We start from the raw sequence: 21,723 nt of genomic DNA on the forward strand, positions 1-21,723 counted from the left end.
AGAAGTCGTTTCTTCGATGCCGGCAGTCCTTTCGGAAGTGGAAAACTTCTATGGCCGGTTATACGCATCGCATGCATCTCGACCTGATCCCGGAAATGAGGATTCTAGAGCCACATTAACGCGCCATTTCACCGAAGACTTGCCAGAAGTCAGCAGTGGCGAAATCGAGATCGCTCTGAGACAGCTCAAAAATGGAAAAGCCCTTGGCGAAGATGGCATTACAACAGAGCTATTAAAAGCAGGAGCTAAGCCCGTATTGGGGGAGCTCCAGAAGCTTTTTAACGCCGTCCTGTTTGAAGGGAGAACTCCAGAGGCGTGGAGTAGGAGTGTTGTCCTCCTGTTCTTCAAAAAGGGAGACAAAACCCTGCTGAAGAACTATCAACCCATTTCCCTCCTAAGCCACGTATATAAGCTGTTCTCAAGAGTGATCACGAACCGACTTGCGCGAAGACTCGACGAATTCCAACCACCGGAGCAGGCTGGGTTTCGGAGCGGATACGGCACCATAGATAACATCCACACAGTGCGGCAGATTATACGGAAGACCGAAAAGTATAATCAGCCCCTGTGTCTAGCATTTGTGGACTATGAGTAGGCCTTTGACTCGGTTGAAATCTGGTCTGTTCTGGAGTCCCTGCAGCGTTGCCAAGTAGATTGGCGGAAAAAGGCTCGGAGGATGATGATGACATCTTACGAGTACGTAGTCATTTATCTTATTTAATACTACTTCCTGCTACTTATTACAACTAACCACAATAATTAAAATTATAAAAAGATTGTAATACCGTAATCACGGTATTGGCTCGTCAATACCGGTATTGAAAAAAGACCAAAATATATCCGTGATCACGGTATTACGGGATCCCGTAATACCGGTATTGAAAGCCCTAGATGGAGATCAGCGCTGATCTGCCGCATTCAGCGCTGTTCCGCCGCGTTCGACACTGAATGGGGCGGAACAGCGCTGCACACGTATGGTTCTCAACTCCTTGTCGACAAGTTGCAACCTGCATAGCTCCTGGATAGATTTGATTTATTATTACGTAATCATTATGAGTATCATTCTCTTTGAATTTAGTATTATTTTGTTTTAATTGGGGTACCAATGTCGCGTATTCTCCAACCAAATTTTTATTTACCCAAAGTGGGTCGACCCACTGTCATTTGCGTTTTAATTTTTTACGCTTATTTTTTTCTATGTCTTCTGCAAGTAACGAAACGACAAAAATATCGCACATAGAACTGTCCATGTTGAGGGCACAATACTAATTGAGTAGCTGACCGTCTTCGCAACATATTCAGCGCCGTACGCACTCTTACGCCGCTGTACGCCGCTGATAGAAGTAGAGCTGAATAAGTGTGACCAAAACCATTCAGCGAAACGCGAATAGAGCTGAATAAGTGTGTGTAGTCCTTTAAATGATATTAGGTACACCGATAGACTAACGCCTGAGAAAATAGAGCACCCGGTGATCCTAAAATTGATTCTCTGCAGCGATTAACGAATTCTTGTTTATAAATAATATTACTGAGATCAATTTATTGTGGATTTCTATAAGCTATCTATTTGCAGTTTTTGTGATTAGATACTGTACTTGGAACACAAACCACCGTTATAGAAATCCAGTATTTAATCAATTATATTATCAAAACATTCTCCAAGATCGAATTATCTTGTTTTTTTCCGTCCTTACCAGCATGCTTCACTGGGGAAGCATAAACTCGCAAAGTTTTCCTTTTAAAAGTAACGTAGAAGTCATAAACTTACCTGGACATCTTTTACGAGCCTCTTTGGCTGTTCTATAAAGTAAAATCAATACTGATCATGTATTTTTCTTGTTTTGCAAGGGGTAAAAGCAAGTAATATGTATTTTTCAAAGAAACTATTTGTATTAAAGTTTCAAAGTTGAAGTCTTCTGGGCAAAAATATTGGGCTCACGCAAAAAGCACATTGCACTTACAGTAACATTCTAGCTGTTTCTTGCGACTTTACTCACGTTCCGAGGAATTTTTAGTAACTCTGTCAGTAGCTCTTTTACACCAAAACTACTGAACCGATTAAAATAGGTATACAGATAGTCTAGAGTCCGAGATAGGATGTGATCTACGTAGCTGCAGAGAGTAGATCCCTTGTCCAAAACCGCGGAATCAGCTAGTCGTTTATAAAACAACTAAAACAGCTTACTTTTCTCCGCCACTTTTCCTTAAAAATAATTATATTTAACTTAGAATTGAACACTCGATGCCTCGGTACAAACAAGACTGTTCCTTTTTAATTGAATTTCGGGGTCCGCTTAATTACTTTAATTAAGACTCAGATTCGCTCATTTACTTCGTCGTGACTATATTTGTATACTGGATATTTTCTTTTCCTATTTTTTGTTGTTCATAATTATGTTATCCATTGGTTGATTCTTTTCGTGTTTTTATAACAACTTCTTGAGTCAACCCTATAGTTTACTAATGTTATGGAGTAGGATTAACTAAATTGCAAAATGAAAAGCAATAAATAAGCTTACCACTTATTGCAGGAACGTTGAATAAATTATTAACGTTTTTCGTTGGATTTTATATTTTAGTTACTGCGCTTGATAAAAACGTAGGTACACTGCTGAACAAAGGTATCTTCTAAGCTGAGGGATTTTCCATACTCACCGCGCTGGACATGCGTATTGGTGAGAATTCAGGACATATCATACTTATCTTACAAAAGTAAATACCTACTGCCGAAAGGATCCCAACTGTTTGGATATGTAAATAATATAAATGTCACATAAAAAGCTGGATATTTATGTAGGCTTTAGTGTATTTTCTCTGGTTTGAATACGATACATTAGGGGCTTTCAAGAGGGTGAGTGGGTGCCTATTTGGCCGATGCTCAGGTTGTTACCCCCGGGACATCTGTTGTAGTTCTCGCCGTAAATAAATACTGTTTTGGGATAACACTATCTTGAATTGCACTAGCTGTTTCTCTCAGTTTCACCGACGTTCCGTTTAACCACTTCTCGTATCCCGGATAAAGTATAAACTATCACCCGGGTATAGTGTAGCATCCCAAAAGTGAATATCACACATGGAGTACAGGATTCTATCTACCAACCCTGTACTTTAGTAGCACCATTAGACCGTAGAAATCTAGAATGCTCCAAGAAAAGAACTGAATAAATAACTTTAAAATAAGCTACTCAATTCCGCGCATTTGTTGATTAAAGCTCAATGTCTTCAATACAATTTAGAAGTGCATCAGCAAGTGGGATGGAGTCGACTGGGGCGAGGAAATTATTGTGAGCCGAGAAAGCAATCCACTTAGGCATCTGCGCCCTCGGATATCGCATTTGTATCCGATAGTGACAACTCTTGGGAAACCACGACGGTTAAATGTAGCTTGGCTGTTACTGATGTTTTGAAGAAGAACTGTTTAAATATAATTACGGCAACTGTTTAAATTAACCAGGAGGGTTAATTTTTGGTTTCGATCGATTCATACATTTCATATGACAAACACGAAAACAAGTTTTGATTTGCATTACGGCCAGTACCTAATTAGCGATTTGGGAGCGCTTTTTACAGCCTAAACTAAACGAATCTGTTTTCTCTGTCTGATTCCTTCAGAAAATATACCTAGTTATAGCTGCGTATAATCGGAGGTGAACCAGTTATGTCGTATGTCTGTCATCGTGACAGACATTTTATTAGGGTTTTACATTCGGGAATCCCATGTTATGTTCTTAGAGCTACTGGTTTTTGTGGTTGTGGTGCCCTCGTCTATACATGACTGGCGAAATAAGAGCCTGTTATACATATATAACTGCTACATATATGAATCACTACTTTTCATGACGTTCGAAATTGAGTAGTTCAGTAGCCTCCAATATTTCATTATACAACATAAAGTTGGCCAATATTTACTCAATAAACCAATGAAAAATACAAAAACAGTGTGACACTATCAAAATTGCTTTAAATTAATAAACATTTCAGCTGAAACTACAAAGTTGGGCCATGTATTTTCGTGAAATTTCCAGTTTTGCACAAAGACTGGCCGCATAAATTTGGTCGGTTATTTCGCGAAGCTACCATTTCCAATATTCGGTAGTCGATGGTAGCGATTAAATTTTCAATTAAAATGCATCGAGCTGCTAACACATGGGTTAGCTGGGTAAATGTTCTCGATAACAATATAATGTAGCTATTATTACGATGTTACAGTTTATGTAACACATTCTTGACATTTTCGTTGGGTAGTTTATTAAGCATTATCTCAGCTACTTTATTAAATATTTTGCTATCTTTTTGGACTTCTAAGTTACGTATAAAATTGTGTGTTTCTACCTTTTTTACCTGTTTAAGATGATATTGTTAACTACATAGACTCAAATTTTAATTTAATACAAGATAACTATTACAATCGTATCAGTTTGAAAAATTGGCAATTATGTATGTTATCTAAACTATTTTTAATTTAGGTATTGGCAACAAAGTCAAAAACCCTTAATTTTTCAAGACTGCACCAAATTGAAGATTAAAACTGAGAAGGTTGCAATAAGCTGTAACACCAAATTACCTTTAAATCCTTTGAAACCCACATTAAATCGTAAAAATGAGCTCTATAGCCGGGTTTAAATATTTTTTCATAATTTACTTCATTATGGCATTTAATGGTCTGTGAGATGACAAAATTGGGTATTATTTTTGATGACTTGCGAAATTTACTGACAATAGTATCCGTAATAGTTTTGTTACCTGACCACAGTCACAGTTTAAATAATTCTCTTGTAAACAGTTGTGAAGCTACGTACTAATGTTTGCAACCATGTCTCTCACACACACACGTGCTCGATGCACGATATTCAGTACTGACAGCACCGATAGCGCCGGTAAAAGCTTGTCGATATACATGCGTGTGTGAGTGATATTTTTACAAACGTTAGTACATGGCTTCACAACTGTACATCTTTATTCTGTGTCAAAATGTTACCTCAAACTTGTACTTACCTACGTGTTTGTTCGTAGGCAAACTGTCGTTTAGTGCAGTATCTTAAATCTATCCTAATATTTTAAAGCAAAAGAGTCTGATCTCCTGGTTTGTTAAACTGGTCCGATTAATGTTAGACAGCCTTTTTATCGAAGAGCTATAGCGATGTTTTGCGTGAATCTCTTTATTATTTTCTATTATATAAAAATTAATATCACTTTTCGCTGTAATTTTATAACTCAAGCTCGGGCTTAACTATCCATTTAGGTATATATTTAGGCTTTGTTAGGACTGTTTAGAAGATGATTTGTATGAAGTTTGCTCAAAATCGGTTAAGCCATTCTTCACTTACCAAGCCGCTTGTAAAGTTATAGAGGTACAGTCAACTTCAGGTCAGTGGTAACAGTTCTATAGGAAAGTCGTGCTTATAACTATTAAGTTAAGGTGTATGACAGTTACCACTGATGAGCAGTCTACCGTACCTATTCTACGTATGTATTTACTAATACGTAATTTTATAACAGTTACAGTTACAGCCTTTTTATAGTCCCACTGCTGGGCACAGGCCTCCTCTCACACGGAGAAGGATTGAGCATTAATCACCACGCTTGCTCGATGCGGGTTGGTGATTTCAGACTAATAGTCCAGGTTTCCTCAAGATGTTTTCCTTCACCTTTTTATCAGCCATTGGTGTCTAAGATATACTTAGAAAGTACATACAAACTTAGAAAAGTTGCATTGGTACTTGCCTGACCTGGATTTGAACCCGCGCCTTCATACTCGGAGGTTGGTTCTTTGCCCACTAGGCCACCACGACTTTTCATGACATGAGTTTTGACGTAATTTTATAACATGCACTTTAATTTTATGATAATAATTTTATAATACGCGGGCTGCGTATCGGGATACCTATTAAAACCAACATAAAGCCTAAAGGTCAAACCTTTCGTATTTATCATAATAGTCGTATGACTCGATTTTATGCAAGTCATGATGATATGAATGATTGACATGAACTGGTTTGTTAACTGGCAATGAAAAGTTTGTTATAACAGAAAAACATAAAATAAACAATATATATTTCCACGCTAGATAACCTCTTTTATAATATCCAAGATAGGCAAATAAACCATTGAATGAAACATTATAACTGTGGGTAAAAATACTTAAAATTCCAATTCATCAGCTCGGACAAACTTTTCGGGTAAAAATAAATATTCATCGACTTTTTGCCAGAATTGTACTTCTTCATTTTCAGGCTTTACCCCGGGAACCAGTTCATGACCGATGTCCAGATATTCTTCATTCTCCAGAGTAAATGGTGACCATGTCACACCCAGGTTGTTGTCAGGAGTCGGGTTTCTGAAATTATAACAAAATTTACTTATGATGATGATTTACTCATCATCGACCTAGCTTTTTAGAAAGTTATATCAAGGTCATCCAGACTAAATGCGTGCTAATCACCAGTGTGAAGGAATGACCACCTCTCTGATCCCCGCTACCCCTTGATAAGACTGATTTATCAGACGAAACACTGATTGTATTTGAGTATATAAAAAATCTTAAAATAAATAAATAAACCGGCCAAGTGCGAGTCGGACTCGCGCACCGAGGGTTCCGTACAAATCCTGGTTAGATAAAAAGTGAGTCTCGCGCCAACCGTTCAGTTTAGAACAATCATAGTTATGGTAATTTCGTGAGAGTCAAAATAGCTAATATTTTTTATTTTATAATATAACTAAAATAGTAGGCCAGTACCTTGTAAAAGTTATTTTATTAAAGTTATTTATATACAACATTTTATAGTCATCATTCAGAAATCTGATTGAAAATAACTAATTATGTCTTAAAGGTCATTGGGCATATCTGACCCGCTTTGTAAAAAGTGGCGGACATGAATCAAAGTAGTTTTAAATCGTGGAGAATGGTATGACGTTTCTTTGAATGTCCAGGATCGTTTGAAAAATATAATAGACAAGCAGTTTCAGAGGATTTTACAGGTTGCAATGCTAGTTTTTATTGTTAAAGACTTTTCATAAAGAAAGGATCTGGAAACCCTGAGTAATCGAGGGCAACTCTTGAATATTGTAGTCACGCATCGAGTCAAAACCAGACATGTGAGTGTATTTTTGAGGGTACTTGTAAACAGTGAAGGTTTGGAGCTGATTTGATTATGGAGACTACAGAGAGTCGAGGGAACTCCTGAACGGTATGTTGCAACTACCACGTGTTTGGGCTTATTTTATTCGTATTGGCGAAGACTTTCCACATAGATAGGTTTAACTGCCATTGTGGGATCGATAGCAAAGATCAGATATAGTTATGGGAACTCCTTTACAATTTATAACGTAACCTTGTGTTGGAGCTTATTTTATTTTAGGTGATGAGAATTCACTACTAATGGGATCTATTATTTTTTTAAACATGCATAGAGTTCTCTCGACTTTCTCACGTCTCCATCATCAGGTAAGCTCTAAACTTTCACTGTTTGATAGTATCACCAGACATACATCTGAGAATCAAGTTTTAATCCTATGCATGCCTACAATTTTTTATAGTTGCCCTCGATTTCTCAGGATTTCCATCATCAGATCCTGACCTGATGACAATGGAAATAAACGGCGAGTATACTCTTTCACTACAAAGAAATGATTTCTCAAATCCGTCAAATTTGGTCGTTTAAATTCCCCATTGAAATGAGGAAAATATTTGATGTTTACACCTGATTTTCTCTAGATTCTCACGGTTCACATAGATGCGACTAATGCCATAGTAAATCAGAGCCTTTATCATTATACTGTGCTATATTTCGTTCGTATCCGCCGTGGGTATGGTTTTCATACTAAGGTGCCCAATGACCTTTGAATGATTTAAAATTTTTCATAGTTTAGTGGCAATTATATTTAAGAAGTGTTTGATATGAATTTCAACTTTAATATCTCTACGCGTTCATGTAAAAAAGGGTAGTTAGTAAGTTTATAATTATTAAAAAAATATTTTATGTCGTGTAAGCAAAAATAATATTTTAATATTTTATGTAACTTCAAATTAATCATTTTCGCAATTTTTCCTTTATCTGTACTATATAACGCTGCTTCGTGGCGAATTTCAAGATTCTGAGTTCACGGGAAGTACCTTGTAGGTTTTGATTCCCTAGCGTGTGACAGAAATTCGTCTAAGGTGTCGGTATAACTGCTGTATCTTTTGATCGCGTTAACTTAGAAGTTTGTTTTTTTCACTGCCTAAAGGGACAATAGACTTAGGTATTTGGTATAAATTTCAATTTGATACCTTTATTCGTTCGTGAGAAATAAGGTAGTAAGTTTCATTTTATTAAAATATATTTTTTTATATTATATAACTAAAAAAATGAGATTTTCGTAATTTTTCCTATATTTGCATTATATGACAATACTTCATGCCAAATTTCAAGACTCTGAGTTTACGGGAAGTACCCTGTAGGTTTTGATTCCTTTGCGAGTGTCGAGAATTTGTTGAAAATATCGACATAATCGGTTGTATCTTTTGATTGGCTTGGCTTAGAAGCTTGATATTTTCACAGCTTAAAGGGACAACAGACCTGAGCATTTCATGTGAATTTCATCTTGATACGTCCACGCGTTCTTGAGATAAAGGGTCTTGACAGACAGACAGACAGACAGACAGACAGACGGACAACAAAGTGATCCTATAAGGGTTCCGTTTTTTCCTTTTGAGGTACGGAACCCTAAAAACAATTGCAATAACATACCCGTATTTAGCAAAGTTCGTCCATAGTGTTGTGACTGTATCAATTAGCTTGAATGTGTAAGATTTCGTGATGACCTTCTTATCAAGTAGTTTGGCGTCAAACATGTACAGCACGTCGTCAGCATGGGCTGTGACAGGTTTGCTTCCGATCAGTTCCGTCAGTCCTCTCAAATGCGCGATGACGTTTCTCTCAGATTTACAAGAAAATTTGTACAAATAAACTTTATTCTTATTAGCAGTAGCACAGATTTTAGCAAACTTCATTGTGGGATATATGAACACAGTCATTGAATAATACTTTACCAATTGCTCCCAGTCCTCAGGTATTCTTACCCCATCTTTGAAATAAAACTTTCTGATTTTCTTTCCAAGCTCAATCTGCTGATATACTGACAGATTAAATAAATGATCTCTGGTTACTAAAATTTCTGGGAAGTTCCTTACCAAGTCTAAATTCTCATTTATCGTGTCTTTTGCAATACAAATAAGACCTTCGTCTGTAGTAAATCCTGTCATAATGTCAACGCCTTCATGGATACCGTTAGTCATAGCATCGACTACACTTCCGTAGAAAAATCTTTCATTGTCGCCAAACTTCTTTTCATCCACAATGCTAAAATAAACGTCTAAATTTTTTTTAGCTTCTGCTAACGATATGTGAGCTCTCGCATTAATTAGTGATTCAAGTGGTTGATTTTTGAAAAATTCATACAACTCCTTATCGTCTTCAGAGTCGCATCCCAATTTCCTTGCCAATGCTAAGGCTCGTTCCCGGGGCCTCACTGCCTGTGCCCAGTCACACAAAGCAGCACCGCTTTGTGGTATCGCCCTCTTGAACAGACCTTTAGTCATCGGCGATATTAAGAGGTAGCTGACACTAGCTCCGCCAGCGCTTTCTCCGAAGATAGTGATGTTGTTAGGGTCTCCCCCGAAGTTGGCAATATTTTTATTCACCCATCTCAGTGCTGCTACTTGATCCTTCATGCCAGCGTTGCCAGGTACATCTTCAGTATCCAAGCATAGGAAACCAAGAATTTCAAGTCTGTAGTTGATCGTGACGACTACGACGTCTTTCCTCAAGAGAAATTCGGGGCCATATAAGTCATCATTACCGCCTCCGGAGACGAAGGCGCCTCCGTGTACCCAGAACATGACTGGCAGAGGTTTATCCGGGTTTACGTTGGGTGTATAAACATTAAGATATAAACAGTCCTCACTGCCGATGGTACCAGAGTTGGTGAATATGTCATTTTGAAAACATTTTGGTCCGAATTCTTTAGCCTCTCGAACTCCATCCCAAGGTTTCGGTGGTTGAGGTGCCTGGGGAAGAAAATTGCAACAAATGTCAATATTTCTATCAGCAAAGGTACGTAGAGGGTATATTTACTTAATGGTTATCTGACGGCGCCTTTTGAAGAGTGACAGCTAGAATCCCCGCAATCGTTCTACTCAGTATATTAACATCAGTACAGCTGAGTATGCGTTGACAACAACAACAGCAACACTTACGAATAGTTAACAAAACAAAGTACTTATTTCTAGCGCTATTGATAACGATTATTCGTATTATCTTTAAACAACACTTGACGAAGTAGACGCATTAGTAAATTATAGTGACGATAACATGACAACAAGATAAAAAAAAGAGTGAAAGGAGGAAAAGAGTTAAAAATAACGCTATGAATTATTAACACCGAAATCACATGAAGGCTATTGGTATTTTGTACCTTGAACCGCAGATCTCCGACCGGCGGCTGCGCGTACGGGATGCCTTTGAAGCTGCTGTACAAAGTGCCTCGATACACATTGTGTACCACCTCGCCTTCCAGAACACCTTCAGATACTTTCACTTGCACCATTATTACAAATTGTCCCAAATATCACTTGAACAGAATGCCCATTTACAAAAATGCTCAACTTGTAAAAATTAAAGTTGTTTAGATTGAGCAATCGTCTGCTTCAGACCGATGCCCAAACAACACTAGCGTGTGCACGTCAAATTGATAGTAATAATATCAAAGATAAGTATGATTTTGGCCATATCATCTTATCTGTTTGCTCTTCAATTGTCAACCTTATTGCCTTTGTCTTAACGTTGTTTTAGACGATTCTATGACTTGTTGTTAAGTGGTGTAGTTACTTTATTATACCTACTTATTTTTTTCCGCAATTCTGCCCGCGTCGCTTACATATTGATGCTTAATATATGAATAGATTACACCAGGTGTTTCGCCAGTATCCCAAGGGAACTAAAAGCCTATAGACCTTTAAGAAAAAAATTCTGAGAATAGATAGGTAGATCATTTTGCTTTGCACTTTAAAAAGTTTGGTTCATGAAATGTGTTTATGAAGTTTCAAATATGAAAATGAGGATGGGGAATAGTAATCTTGGATACTCATGATTAAGAACAAAACAATGCTTTATATTATATAAAAATGTATTAATAAAAAATATGGAACCCATTTAATGTAATTTCCAACATAAACCAGTAATCTGACCTTTGAGCATACATAATTTGTAACCGTACTACAAATGATGATTTATTTAATTATCTTTGTAACCTATATTTCATCAGCTGTAACAATTTGTGTGGGTGAACCGAATAATTTATCGATTTTTTCCCATAATTGTAGTTCTTCATGGTCAGGCTTCACTCCGGGAACCAGTTCGTTACCGATGTCCAGATATTCTTCATTTTCCAGAGTAAATGGTGCCCATGTCACACCCAGGGTGTTGTCAGGAGTCGGGTTCCTGAAATAATAGCAAGGTTAACTTCTGTCAAATAACATAATATGAGAGGACCTTGGACCCCGTTAAGAGATTAACTCTTAATAAATAAATACATCATTTAGGTGGGGAGGCCTAAGTCTTTCCCAACTATGTCGTCACTTTCCAGTTCAAAATATGTAGCTGAGTGGGTGACAGTATTTTACATAGAGCCACTGCTTACTTAACCTCCACATTCAGTCAGGCAGCCCAATATCCCACCGCTACAACAGGTGGTGAGATTTTTTGATTACCCGCCAGGACTGCCAAGGATATATAAAAGACAGCCGGGTCCCAAAAAATGCGCCTTTCGAAACAAATCTTCAAAATTGAACATCATACAGAACTGTTTTTGGACCTTTATTAAAAAAATAAATACATTTGTAATAACATACCCGAATTTAGCAAAGTTCGTCCATAGTGTTGTAACTTTATCAATAAGTTGGAATGTGTAAGATTTCATATCGACCTTCGTATTAAGTAGCTTGGCGTTGAATAAGTACAGTAAGTCATCAGCATGGCTTGTGACAGGCTTGCTTCCGATCAATTCTGTCAGTCCTGTAAAGTGCGCGACGAGATTTCTCTCAGATTTACAAGAAAATCTGTACAAGTAAAGTTTATTCTTCTTAGCGCCAGCACAAAGTTTAGCGAACTTCATTGTGGGGAATATGAACGTATTCATTGAATAATACTTCACCAATTGCTCCCAGTCTTCTGGTATTCTTACCCCGTCTTTAAAATAAAACTTTCTGATTTTCTTTCCAAGCTCAATCTGTTGATGAACTGACAAGTTAAATGATAACTGCTTGGTAATTAACATGTCTGGAAAGTTTCTTATCATGTCTAATCTCTCGTTTATCGTATCTTTTTCGATCCAAACAAGACCTTCGTCTGAGGTAAATCCTGTCATTATGTCAACGCCTTCGTGAATACCATTGGATACAACATCGACTATATTTCCGTAGAAAAATCTTTCATTGTTACCAAATTTCTTTTCATCGGTAATGCTGAAATAAATTTCTAAGCCCTTCTTGTTTGCTTCTGCTAGTGAAATGGGGGCTGCGGCATTAGTTAGTGATTCAATTGGTTGGTTTTTGAAGAATTCATATAACTCCTTATCGTCTTCGGAGTAGCATCCTAATTTTCTTGCTACTGCTAAGGCTCTTTCCCGGGGCCTTACTGTCTGTGACCAGTCACTCAAAGCAGCACCACTTTGGGGAATCGCTTTCTTGAACAAGCCTTTAGTCATCGGCGATATTAAGAGGTAACTGACACTGGCTCCGCCAGCACTTTCTCCGAAAATAGTGATGTTGTTAGGGTCTCCGCCAAAATTGGAAATATTTTTATTCACCCATCTCAGTGCTGCTACTTGATCCTTCATGCCAGCGTTGCCAGGAATATCTTCAGTATCCAAGCTTAAGAAACCGAGAATTTCAAGTCTGTAGTTTATCGTGACGACAACGACGCCCTTTCTTAAGAGAAATTCGGGGCCGTAAAAGTCATCATTACTGCCTCCGATCATGAAGGCGCCTCCGTGTACCCAGAACATGACTGGCAGAGGTTTATCCGGGTGTACGTTGGGTGTATAAACGTTAAGATATAAACAGTCCTCACTGCCGAGCAAACCAGCTTTTGTGAATGAGTCGTATTGAATACATTTTGGCCCGAATTCTTTGGCCTCACGAACTCCATCCCACGGTTTCGGTGGTTGAGGTGCCTGGGGAAGAAAAAGTAACCAATGTAAATATTTTTAATTGCTGGCTTGGGTTTCGGATTTTATTTCGATACATAAGCCCCGAATATTTATAAATGTGTACAAGTTGCGAAAGTTTTAAAATCTTTGTCACTCCCGTTGACTACTTTTCCCGTCGTCCATGGACTACGAGAGTTGGTATTTATCTATAGATGAGGTTCTATTTTGCAACCATACTATGCTTTTAAAGATAAACAGATCACATTACAAGGTACAAGAACTTTTAAGATAATAAATATCGAGTGAATAAACAATGATTCACTCGATATTTATACTATCTCTTAAAAATCTAATTAACTATTTACACGTGAACAAGCAAAGTAGGTACATTATAATCCATCAGAGTTAATAATGAATATTTGATAACTTCCTACCGTATACCGATGAAATGAACGTCTTAAAAGTCATAATAACAATTATGAAAAATTACAATCGTTATGATAGATTAAGCAATTGTTTTGTACCTTGAACCGCAGATCTCCGAGTGGTGGCTGAGCGTATGGGATGCCTTTAAAACTGCTGTACAACGTGCCTCCATACTCATTGTGTACCACCTCACCTTCCAGCAGACCTTCAGAAACTCTCACTTGCACCATTATTACACCTTTATTATTAATAACACTTGCCCAAAATACCCGATTTGTCAAAATTAAAGTTGTCGCTTTGGAGCAATCATCCGCTTTAGACCAATGCCCAAACAACACTAACGTTTTTACGTTGATAACAAAAAATATATCATTATATACTGCTTATAAACTTTAATTTGTTTCTCCGTCTATCTGTTTATCATGTATAGATAAATATTATTATATAATAGTATAATCAATCAATAGGTATTCTGTTTTGCATGATGAAGATTGAGGTACATAAAAGATAGCCCGGGCATGGATGGGGTAGGCTACAAGTTTGATAATTATATAATAGGCAAATACTTTTTTATCTATAGATTTTGCTATTCGATTGTCGCCCTTATTGCTTTAGTCATAAGATCGTGTAAGTAGACTGTGTGATGTGAATTTGTTTATTGTTATGTAATAAGTAGGTGCGGCGTTACTATATTCTATTGTGTTCAATTTACGCACTTATAATTATGTAATTTTAATTATTTTATCGCTCTACTAAAGATTAATGGAATTAATGGGTCTGCTTTTTGTGTTTTGACTGCAGAAATTAATATATATTTTTCTATGTGTTTATGGTATTTTACAAGTAAAACCAGAATATTTTATTATTGTGTTTTAAGTCTATATTTAAATCGTTGAGGCTCGTGGTGTCATTAACTTATTACGTTACGTTTCATATTACTCGATGAAGTCCAAGGTTTTCTATGAGTCCAAGTCGTGACGATTTGGACTTTGATTCGACTAATGAGAATTCCGTTCCAATGTTGATCTACTTTTTACGCAGGTGTTCTTATCATACAGTAAGAAATCTAAAATAATCGAAAACTTTAAATGCAACTTCATTGTTTTTTTTTTGTCATATTTTTGCGCAATGGAATTTTTCAAGCTTTTTAGGTAACATGTACCTAACTTCTTTTCCGTCACGTTGATAAAAAAATCGAGTGAAATCTTAATTTTAATCCTAACTTATTCTTAATGAGTCATTATATTATTTACAAGAAAATTACGCAATTAGAATAATTATTTCACAATTGTTCCTGTTGAATGACCGACGGTTTACAGTTTAAAATTACATAACATAGGTTCCTATTTATTTCAATTTCTAAACAAGATTCAGATTTTAAAGTTTAGGTACGTTCCGCCATATTTAAAAAGTTGGTAAAACTCGAACGTTCTCAATATTCGATCTATCTCTAGATTTGTTAACCACAGACATAATTTCTGACATTAGCCCCATACAAGTAATGTCGAATTCCTATCTCACCATCATCATACCCCGAGCCTTTTCCTATGCTGGGGTCGGCTTCCAAATTCCTATCTCTAGTAAGCAAAACCACAGATGGATAGTATATTGGGAGCAGCCGTAAGAGGAATTAGGTCACCATGACGCGAGGTCACAAAATGGGCGCAGTCGTGTCATTGAAGAGCTCAATGTCAATAAACCGGTCTGTAGGAGATTTTTTAACGCTTCTATTTAGGGGGTTTAAGACTGACATATTGCTTATTTGTATTACATATACTTTAGAGTTGATGGGCCATTAAACATAATAATTTTTATGTATTTTTTACCCACAATGACTAAATGTAATGTATGTATGTATGAATTAAAGTAATAATAATTATCATATATATTTACGATACTTTACATTGCACTTTGATAGGGACTGGCTTCAATCTGAATAGATGATGTCACATCCATTTGGTACTCTTAACCTTGTATGATAAACAACTTAGTTGTCGTCCACGTCTTCAAATAAAAAATACACGTAAAACATTCAACGTTTAATTAATCAATACTCCTTTTCAACATATTCTGGTGTATATTCTCTAAATATATCTTCCCAGAATTGGTATTCGTCGTGATCTGGTGCCGAACCAGCTTTCAACTCGTTACCAATGTCCAAATAATCTTCTTTCTCTGCTGTATATGGAAGCCATTTCACTCCATCGGCATTTGGCGTCGGGTTTCTGTAAAATAAACATCACATATAATTTTTAGAAGTTATTTAATATACCGGCAATCTTTGATGGTCCACTTACCCATATTTTGCAAAGTTAGTCCAAAGCTTTGTGACTCTATCGATCAGTTCAAACGTTTTCGATTTCAAATCGATTTTCTGCTCTAATGCTTTGCTATTGAAGATGTAAAATAAATCATCAAGGTGACAGCTTACTTCTTTACCATTAGTAATGGTGTTCAAACCCAACATGCTACATGCCATGTTCCTCTCAGATTTGCAGTTGAATGTATAGAAATACAGCTTATTCTTCTGTGAACATGCTCTTGCGAATTTTATGGTTCCATATATGAACATTTCAGCCTTTTGGTATCGGGCCACTCGTTCCCAGTCAGTTTCAATCTTTTCGTCATGCATATAAAACTTTTTGATCTTTTGTCCCGCCTCTATTTGCTTTTTTAATGAACAATTCAAGGCAATATGTTTAGGAGTAAAATAGTTATCCAAAGTATTTCCTTGTTCTAGCATTTTTGTATGTTCACCAAATACAAATAAAATAACACCATCGTCTTCAGTGTACCCAGTCATGACTTCAACTCCTTCGTGAACACCGTTTTTTAGGTAATCGGAAAGGTTCCCATGAAAAAATCCGGTTTCATCACCGAATAGTTTTTCACTAACTATACCAAAGTTTAACTCGAAACCTGCACGAATTTGTTCAGAAAAAGAAAGTGGGACGTTTACTCCAAGCAGTGCTTCAACAGGCTGTGATTTGAAGAATTCGTAAAGACCGTTTTCATCATTAGATTTGTATCCTAGATGGTGTGCAAGCGCGAGGGCTCGCCTACGAGGCTCAAATACTTTAGCCCACCAGCAAGCAGGCACTCCACTTTGGCAGATAGCTCGCTTAAACAGCCCTTTCGACATCGGAGACACTAGATGATAACCAACGCTTGCTCCTCCTGCACTTTCACCAAAAATAGTTGTGTTGTCAGGGTCTCCACCGAAATAGGAAATGTTTTTATTGACCCACTTCAGAGCTTCAACTTGGTCTTTCATGCCTGCGTTACCAGGCACTTCTTCAGTGTCCAAGCAAAGAAAGCCCAGGACTTCCAGTCTGTAGTTGATAGTGACAAGTATGACATCTTGTCTGACGAGGAACTCTGGGCCGTACATGTCATCGTTGCCGCTCCCGGAGTAAAACCCTCCGCCGTGGATGAAGAACATAACTGGTAAAGGGTTGTTGGGTTTCAGTTGTGGTGTGTAGACATTGAGGTATAAACAGTCTTCGCTGCAGTCGGGCTTCGGTTGCATGAGGAAGTCTACTTGGCTGCATGATGGACCAAACTCTTTGGCTTGTCGGACACCTTCCCATGGTTTTGGTGGTTGCGGTGCCTGCAACAAGTCATAACATCAACAATAGGTATTAATATCAAGGAAAATGATATCATCTTGTCTTGTCTTCTATCTACACAAGATTTAATTTATAATTTCGATAAATCCCTTAAAAGATAATAATATTGGATGATAAGACTGTATCACGCATAATCAAACTATTATATGTATTTATCTGTCTATTATTGCGGTATATGAGTAACTCTTATGTAATTAAATAATACCATGTAAATTATCGCTTGTTTACTACCTTTAAACCTTTGTTAACTAAGATTATTTTTGAAGTAATCAATCAATTTTATTATATATCTACACGAGTAACATTTTCTTTGTGATTAGTGTAGCAAGGTCTCTTATTTAATGTTTTCATTGATTGACCCTCTTTAAAAGGACCTAGAAGCCACGAATATGAATGCATCACGACGACTTTTCAAAAATAACATCTCATTATTTCTGTGGATTCATACTGACGACGACATAGGAAGCGAGCTATCTACATAGTGTTGCGTCGCTTGCCCTAATTTTCCTATTCCTGACTGCGTAATTAAAATGTTCTATTTTGGAATAATATTTTCTATATAAAAAAATATATAGAAGATTATTAATTATTAGTTTCTTAAGGAAATACATACAGGAATTTAGGAACTTAATTTACATAATTTTACATACAGGAATTTACCTTGAACCGCAAGTCTCCTACCGGCGGCTGCGCATACGGTATGCCCTTAAAGCTGCAGAAGGTGCCTCCATACTCACTGTGCACCAACTCGCCTTCCAGCAGACCTTCCGATACTCTCACTTGCACCATTATTACAGTTTTTCAACAAAAAGTTTTAAAACTTACGAAGTTCACAATATTATTTTTGTAGAATTTTTAAGAGTGTTTTGATAGAATTGGCAATGTGTGCTCTCATTTAGAACACAAATCTAACTGACATAAATAATTATCTTAACTCGCTATCAGCTTGTTTTTACAGCTCTTATGTAACATCTTAAAATAGCTGACTACTTATACATATATGTACGGGTATAATTGTTTTCTTCACGTGTTAGTTATCAAATAACCTTGATTTCTGCCTATCTCATATTTCTAGTAAGTAAATAAATAACTAAACGAACAATCATATTTATTATATAAAAATTAGTAGGACAGGTAAGTAACACATAAATCACTAATCATCATGATGTAGTAAAAAATGATCATTGACGCAATTGATTTTCACAAACATTATTTATCATATACCTAAATACATAAGGTATCTAGGAAAAATATGAAAAGTCCATAGGTACCTATCTAATTCCTAATATGATATGATATAAACTAAGTTAGAGGTAGAAACCACGACCTAGTAGTTGTCATTAGGTTGACTGACATTCCGCGGTTCTTCAGTAGATAGCTATGCCTATTATATCAGCTGTCTATCTATTGAACCTACCACACTACCTAATACAAAATATTCTACTGGCCAACATTATTTTTTGACTTATGGCAAGATTATATCATTGTCATTTGAACATTTGTGGCAGTTGTTACGGTTCAATCAGAAGCCGGAAAGTCTGGCAACCAGTTTAACCATGGGGTGTAGAATTGCTCGGGTTATTCGGTTGAGGAGCTCAGAGAGGCAGTCGCTTCATGTAAAACATTGGTATTCAGCTGCATCCCGTAAGACTTGAAGCCGACCCTTATAATTCGGACAAGGCAGGCTAACGATAACTCCTTGCTAACGTCTTAGGTACGTATACATACTCTTCATTTTACTTAACTATCATCCAGTCATTTATCCTTCTCAAAAACAAATCAACACAGATTTACATAGACAGTGTTGCTACACTCATAAACAACGTGTCTATGCATATTTAGGGGTGACCAGCCTTCATAAATTGTATATTGCAAGCCGTTCTGTGCACGGCCCGAATAACGATGTATGGCACAGTTAGTGTTCCGATAGTGTAGTCTGTTTTATATGGAACATGACTTTTGTTTACAAACTTCGTAGTGGATCGTCATATCTGTACAAAAATGCTGTTATTTCTGTAACTAGGGTGTTTAGGCAATAAAAAATTACTTGAACAAAATTAACATACTTCTTTTGCTTTAAAATTACTTTAGATGTAATGTCTATGAAGTTATTGTTGTTTGAGGAGCAGTAAAAAATCTGTGCACTCTCTCATAACTGAACTGGGAACCTACTATGGGAACTCATCATAATTATAACTGGCACCATCTTCCAATAAATTGGCCAAAAATCTCTCCCAAAAATATTTTCACAGCTTCCATATTTAAAAATAACTGCTATCAATAATACTTCCATATTCAAATATGTCGGATGTTGTCGAGTCTCCCCGGAGCCGCGGTTGTCACGCGCGCCCGCCAATCAGCGGCGATTGTTTGAATATGGAACGCGGGATATTCTTCCAATGTTCTATGTTTTAATTGCCGCTGTGACTATATAATGGCGGACAATCGTACGTGATCTGATCATGAATTTCTTGTAATTATAATGTCTTTGTTTTATAAATTGTCTCATTATACCTATTTAGTTATTCCCCTTGATGAGGAAATGAGGAATATCTTTACTTTATAATCATTACTTTATAATATGGATGTATTTGATTCTGATGAATGATTCAGAGGCTCTTATTCGCTTTGATTACGTGTTTAAGTTAACACTTGAGTAACAGCGAAAGTCGTCAGTTAATTCCTATGCTTTGATCTTATTGCTGTTAATGTATAGTTCTGAAAATAATGCTTAGTGTATCCCAAATTTAGCCTTAATCATTTGCATATATATCATTAAGGCTGCTTCTTAACTTATGCAATCCACTAATTGAGCCAACACAATTGAACTTAAATCTGGTACATTTACTACAATGCCATTCGGGTTTTAAATATACGCTTAGCCTACGAGTACACTGCAGACTAAAAAGTCGATTGACTGTTGGCCCGGTGGTTGGCAAGATTTTGTTTTAGAAAATTGTGAACACAATCAAAGTTTTGATACCTTAAAAATACCTGATCGTTGTTGCTGTTCATACTGATTTATGAGCCCAAACCAAATATCGGCCGACTAAAAGTGTTTAGTGTGCCCTTAACCTGAATACTTAGGCCAAACAAACCTAATATCAGAGTATCAGAGTAGTGATATTAAGCGGTATCTCTCAATCCACCGGTATTTAATAACAGTCCGGAGCAGGTATTTGGTGCGGGGTGAATATTCAAGGAACGTTTGAATTGCAAACTGTTACAAGCGACCAGACTGGTTGACGGGGACGCTGGTTGGTGTAAAGTAAGAGATGTAGCGGGATTCACAAAAATAGAGACCTAAGATGATTTTGGTCGAAGAAAGAATTTTTGAAAGGATCCCTTCTTCATGCGTTGAAAAAAAAAGGTCTCGAGCAAGAGCAATTTTTTCAATCTCTATCGTTCAGCGCAAACCTCATACAGTGTGTGATTTTTTTTTAGTTAATGTGAAATGAGTTTATCGTCTGAAACTACTTTTAGAGCAAAGATACCTACCTACCTTTGGATACAGTAAAGACACTATTTGTCAAAGTCATCGTTGTTATGAATGTATACTCTAATTGTCCAGCCACGAAACATACTTCATTACGGTAGTGATAAAATCAGAAATTAGATTAAAAATGAAAACTTGGACCACACTAAGAGTGTTCAGCGCTGGCTCAAACTTCCTCCGAAATACATTAATTAATTATACACATTTGGTAATTCCTACGAATTTGTGTGCTGTGCAAAAGTTGGCTATTTATTTGCCAGATTTCCATAATAGTCTGTTGTGTTAGCTTATAGGATTTTGGAGAAATCGAGTCGGAATGGAATCGAATTTCTGTGTTTCTGTCGCTTGCTCGATTAAGTTTTTTAGTCGATTTATTTTTTTAAGGCCTGTGGCCTGCGGAAAGCGGCCTTCATAGATATATATTCATACCAGTATCTGAAATTAGAAAAAAAATGTTTAAATAGATTATTAACCCAACTGTATAATAATGTAAACTGGGCCTATCTATCTATCTACGTGTGCGTTAACACCTTCTAATTGGTCATGATATACCGTATAAAATATGAGCTCAAAATAAAACCAGTAAACATTATTCTCTCTCAAAAATATGAAAAATATAAAAATCTATTTATACAAAAAAATACAATGGCTAAAAGCATCCTTTGATCGTTAAAGCGACTGCCACCATACATTATGGGTTACCTCACAAATGAACGCTTCGATACCCAAGATCCCGCGAAGGTTCAACACAACCAACATTTTTGACAACTTTCCGCCATGTTGAATTCGTTCGGCTATTTTCGGGGACACTCGGGTGTGTTCGGTCAATCATCTCTTGTGTTTTGTTCTAAAGTTATGCTTAAATAGACTGATTCAAGTAAGCCTTTTATAAAACACAGACACAAGCCAAGTCATTTTTATAAACTTGGTATATTTAGAACGTTTCTCTTCATTTTTGATATCTTCATATTTTCTATTTTTTAA

General features: G+C 36.7%; 2 protein-coding genes across 3 annotated transcripts; both read right to left on the reverse strand.

Annotated features, from left to right (window-relative positions):
- Positions 1 to 6,024: 6,024 nt before the first annotated feature.
- On the reverse strand, positions 6,025 to 10,730 carry LOC124633618 (juvenile hormone esterase-like). 2 transcript variants are annotated; one of them, XM_047168894.1, is made up of 3 exons: positions 10,456 to 10,717; positions 8,730 to 10,048; positions 6,025 to 6,337 (listed from the first exon to the last, which is right to left on the reverse strand). In XM_047168894.1, the coding sequence occupies exons 1-3, from the start codon at positions 10,585 to 10,587 to the stop codon at positions 6,142 to 6,144; spliced, it is 1,647 nt and encodes a 548-aa protein (XP_047024850.1). In that variant the 5' UTR covers positions 10,588 to 10,717; the 3' UTR covers positions 6,025 to 6,141. The 2 variants fall into 2 exon arrangements, with proteins under 2 accessions (XP_047024850.1, XP_047024851.1); XM_047168895.1 differs by lacking the exon at positions 6,025 to 6,337 and adding an exon at positions 6,427 to 6,554 and having other exon boundaries at positions 8,710 to 10,048; positions 10,456 to 10,730.
- Positions 10,731 to 11,148: 418 nt separating this feature from the next.
- On the reverse strand, positions 11,149 to 18,164 carry LOC124634116. The gene is made up of 7 exons (XM_047169536.1): positions 17,904 to 18,164; positions 15,912 to 17,224; positions 15,669 to 15,839; positions 15,518 to 15,546; positions 13,713 to 13,993; positions 11,891 to 13,212; positions 11,149 to 11,480 (listed from the first exon to the last, which is right to left on the reverse strand). The coding sequence occupies exons 1-7, from the start codon at positions 18,030 to 18,032 to the stop codon at positions 11,291 to 11,293; spliced, it is 3,435 nt and encodes a 1,144-aa protein (XP_047025492.1). The 5' UTR covers positions 18,033 to 18,164; the 3' UTR covers positions 11,149 to 11,290.
- Positions 18,165 to 21,723: the final 3,559 nt, after the last annotated feature.

The sequence above is a fragment of the Helicoverpa zea genome, chromosome 10 (genome assembly GCF_022581195.2).
Source record: "Helicoverpa zea isolate HzStark_Cry1AcR chromosome 10, ilHelZeax1.1, whole genome shotgun sequence".
Lineage (NCBI taxonomy): Eukaryota > Metazoa > Arthropoda > Insecta > Lepidoptera > Noctuidae > Helicoverpa > Helicoverpa zea.

Excerpts from the sequence above, each read along its gene's own strand:
- LOC124633618 (XM_047168894.1), bottom strand. The coding sequence starts at position 10,587 with ATGGTGCAAGTGAAAGTATCTGAAGGTGTTCTGGAAGGCGAGGTGGTA. Across the intron at positions 10,049-10,455 it reads TCGGAGATCTGCGGTTCAAG|GCACCTCAACCACCGAAACC; the intron begins GTACAAAATACC and ends TTTCTTCCCCAG. Across the intron at positions 6,338-8,729 it reads ACGAACTTTGCTAAATACGG|AAACCCGACTCCTGACAACA; the intron begins GTATGTTATTGC and ends TTATAATTTCAG.
- LOC124634116 (XM_047169536.1), bottom strand. The coding sequence starts at position 18,032 with ATGGTGCAAGTGAGAGTATCGGAAGGTCTGCTGGAAGGCGAGTTGGTG. Across the intron at positions 15,547-15,668 it reads CCAGAATATGTTGAAAAGGA|ATTGAAGCCAGTCCCTATCA; the intron begins GTATTGATTAAT and ends TCATCTATTCAG. Across the intron at positions 13,994-15,517 it reads AGTCCCTATCAAAGTGCAAT|TATATAATGATATATTTTTT; the intron begins GTAAAGTATCGT and ends GTTTATAAGCAG.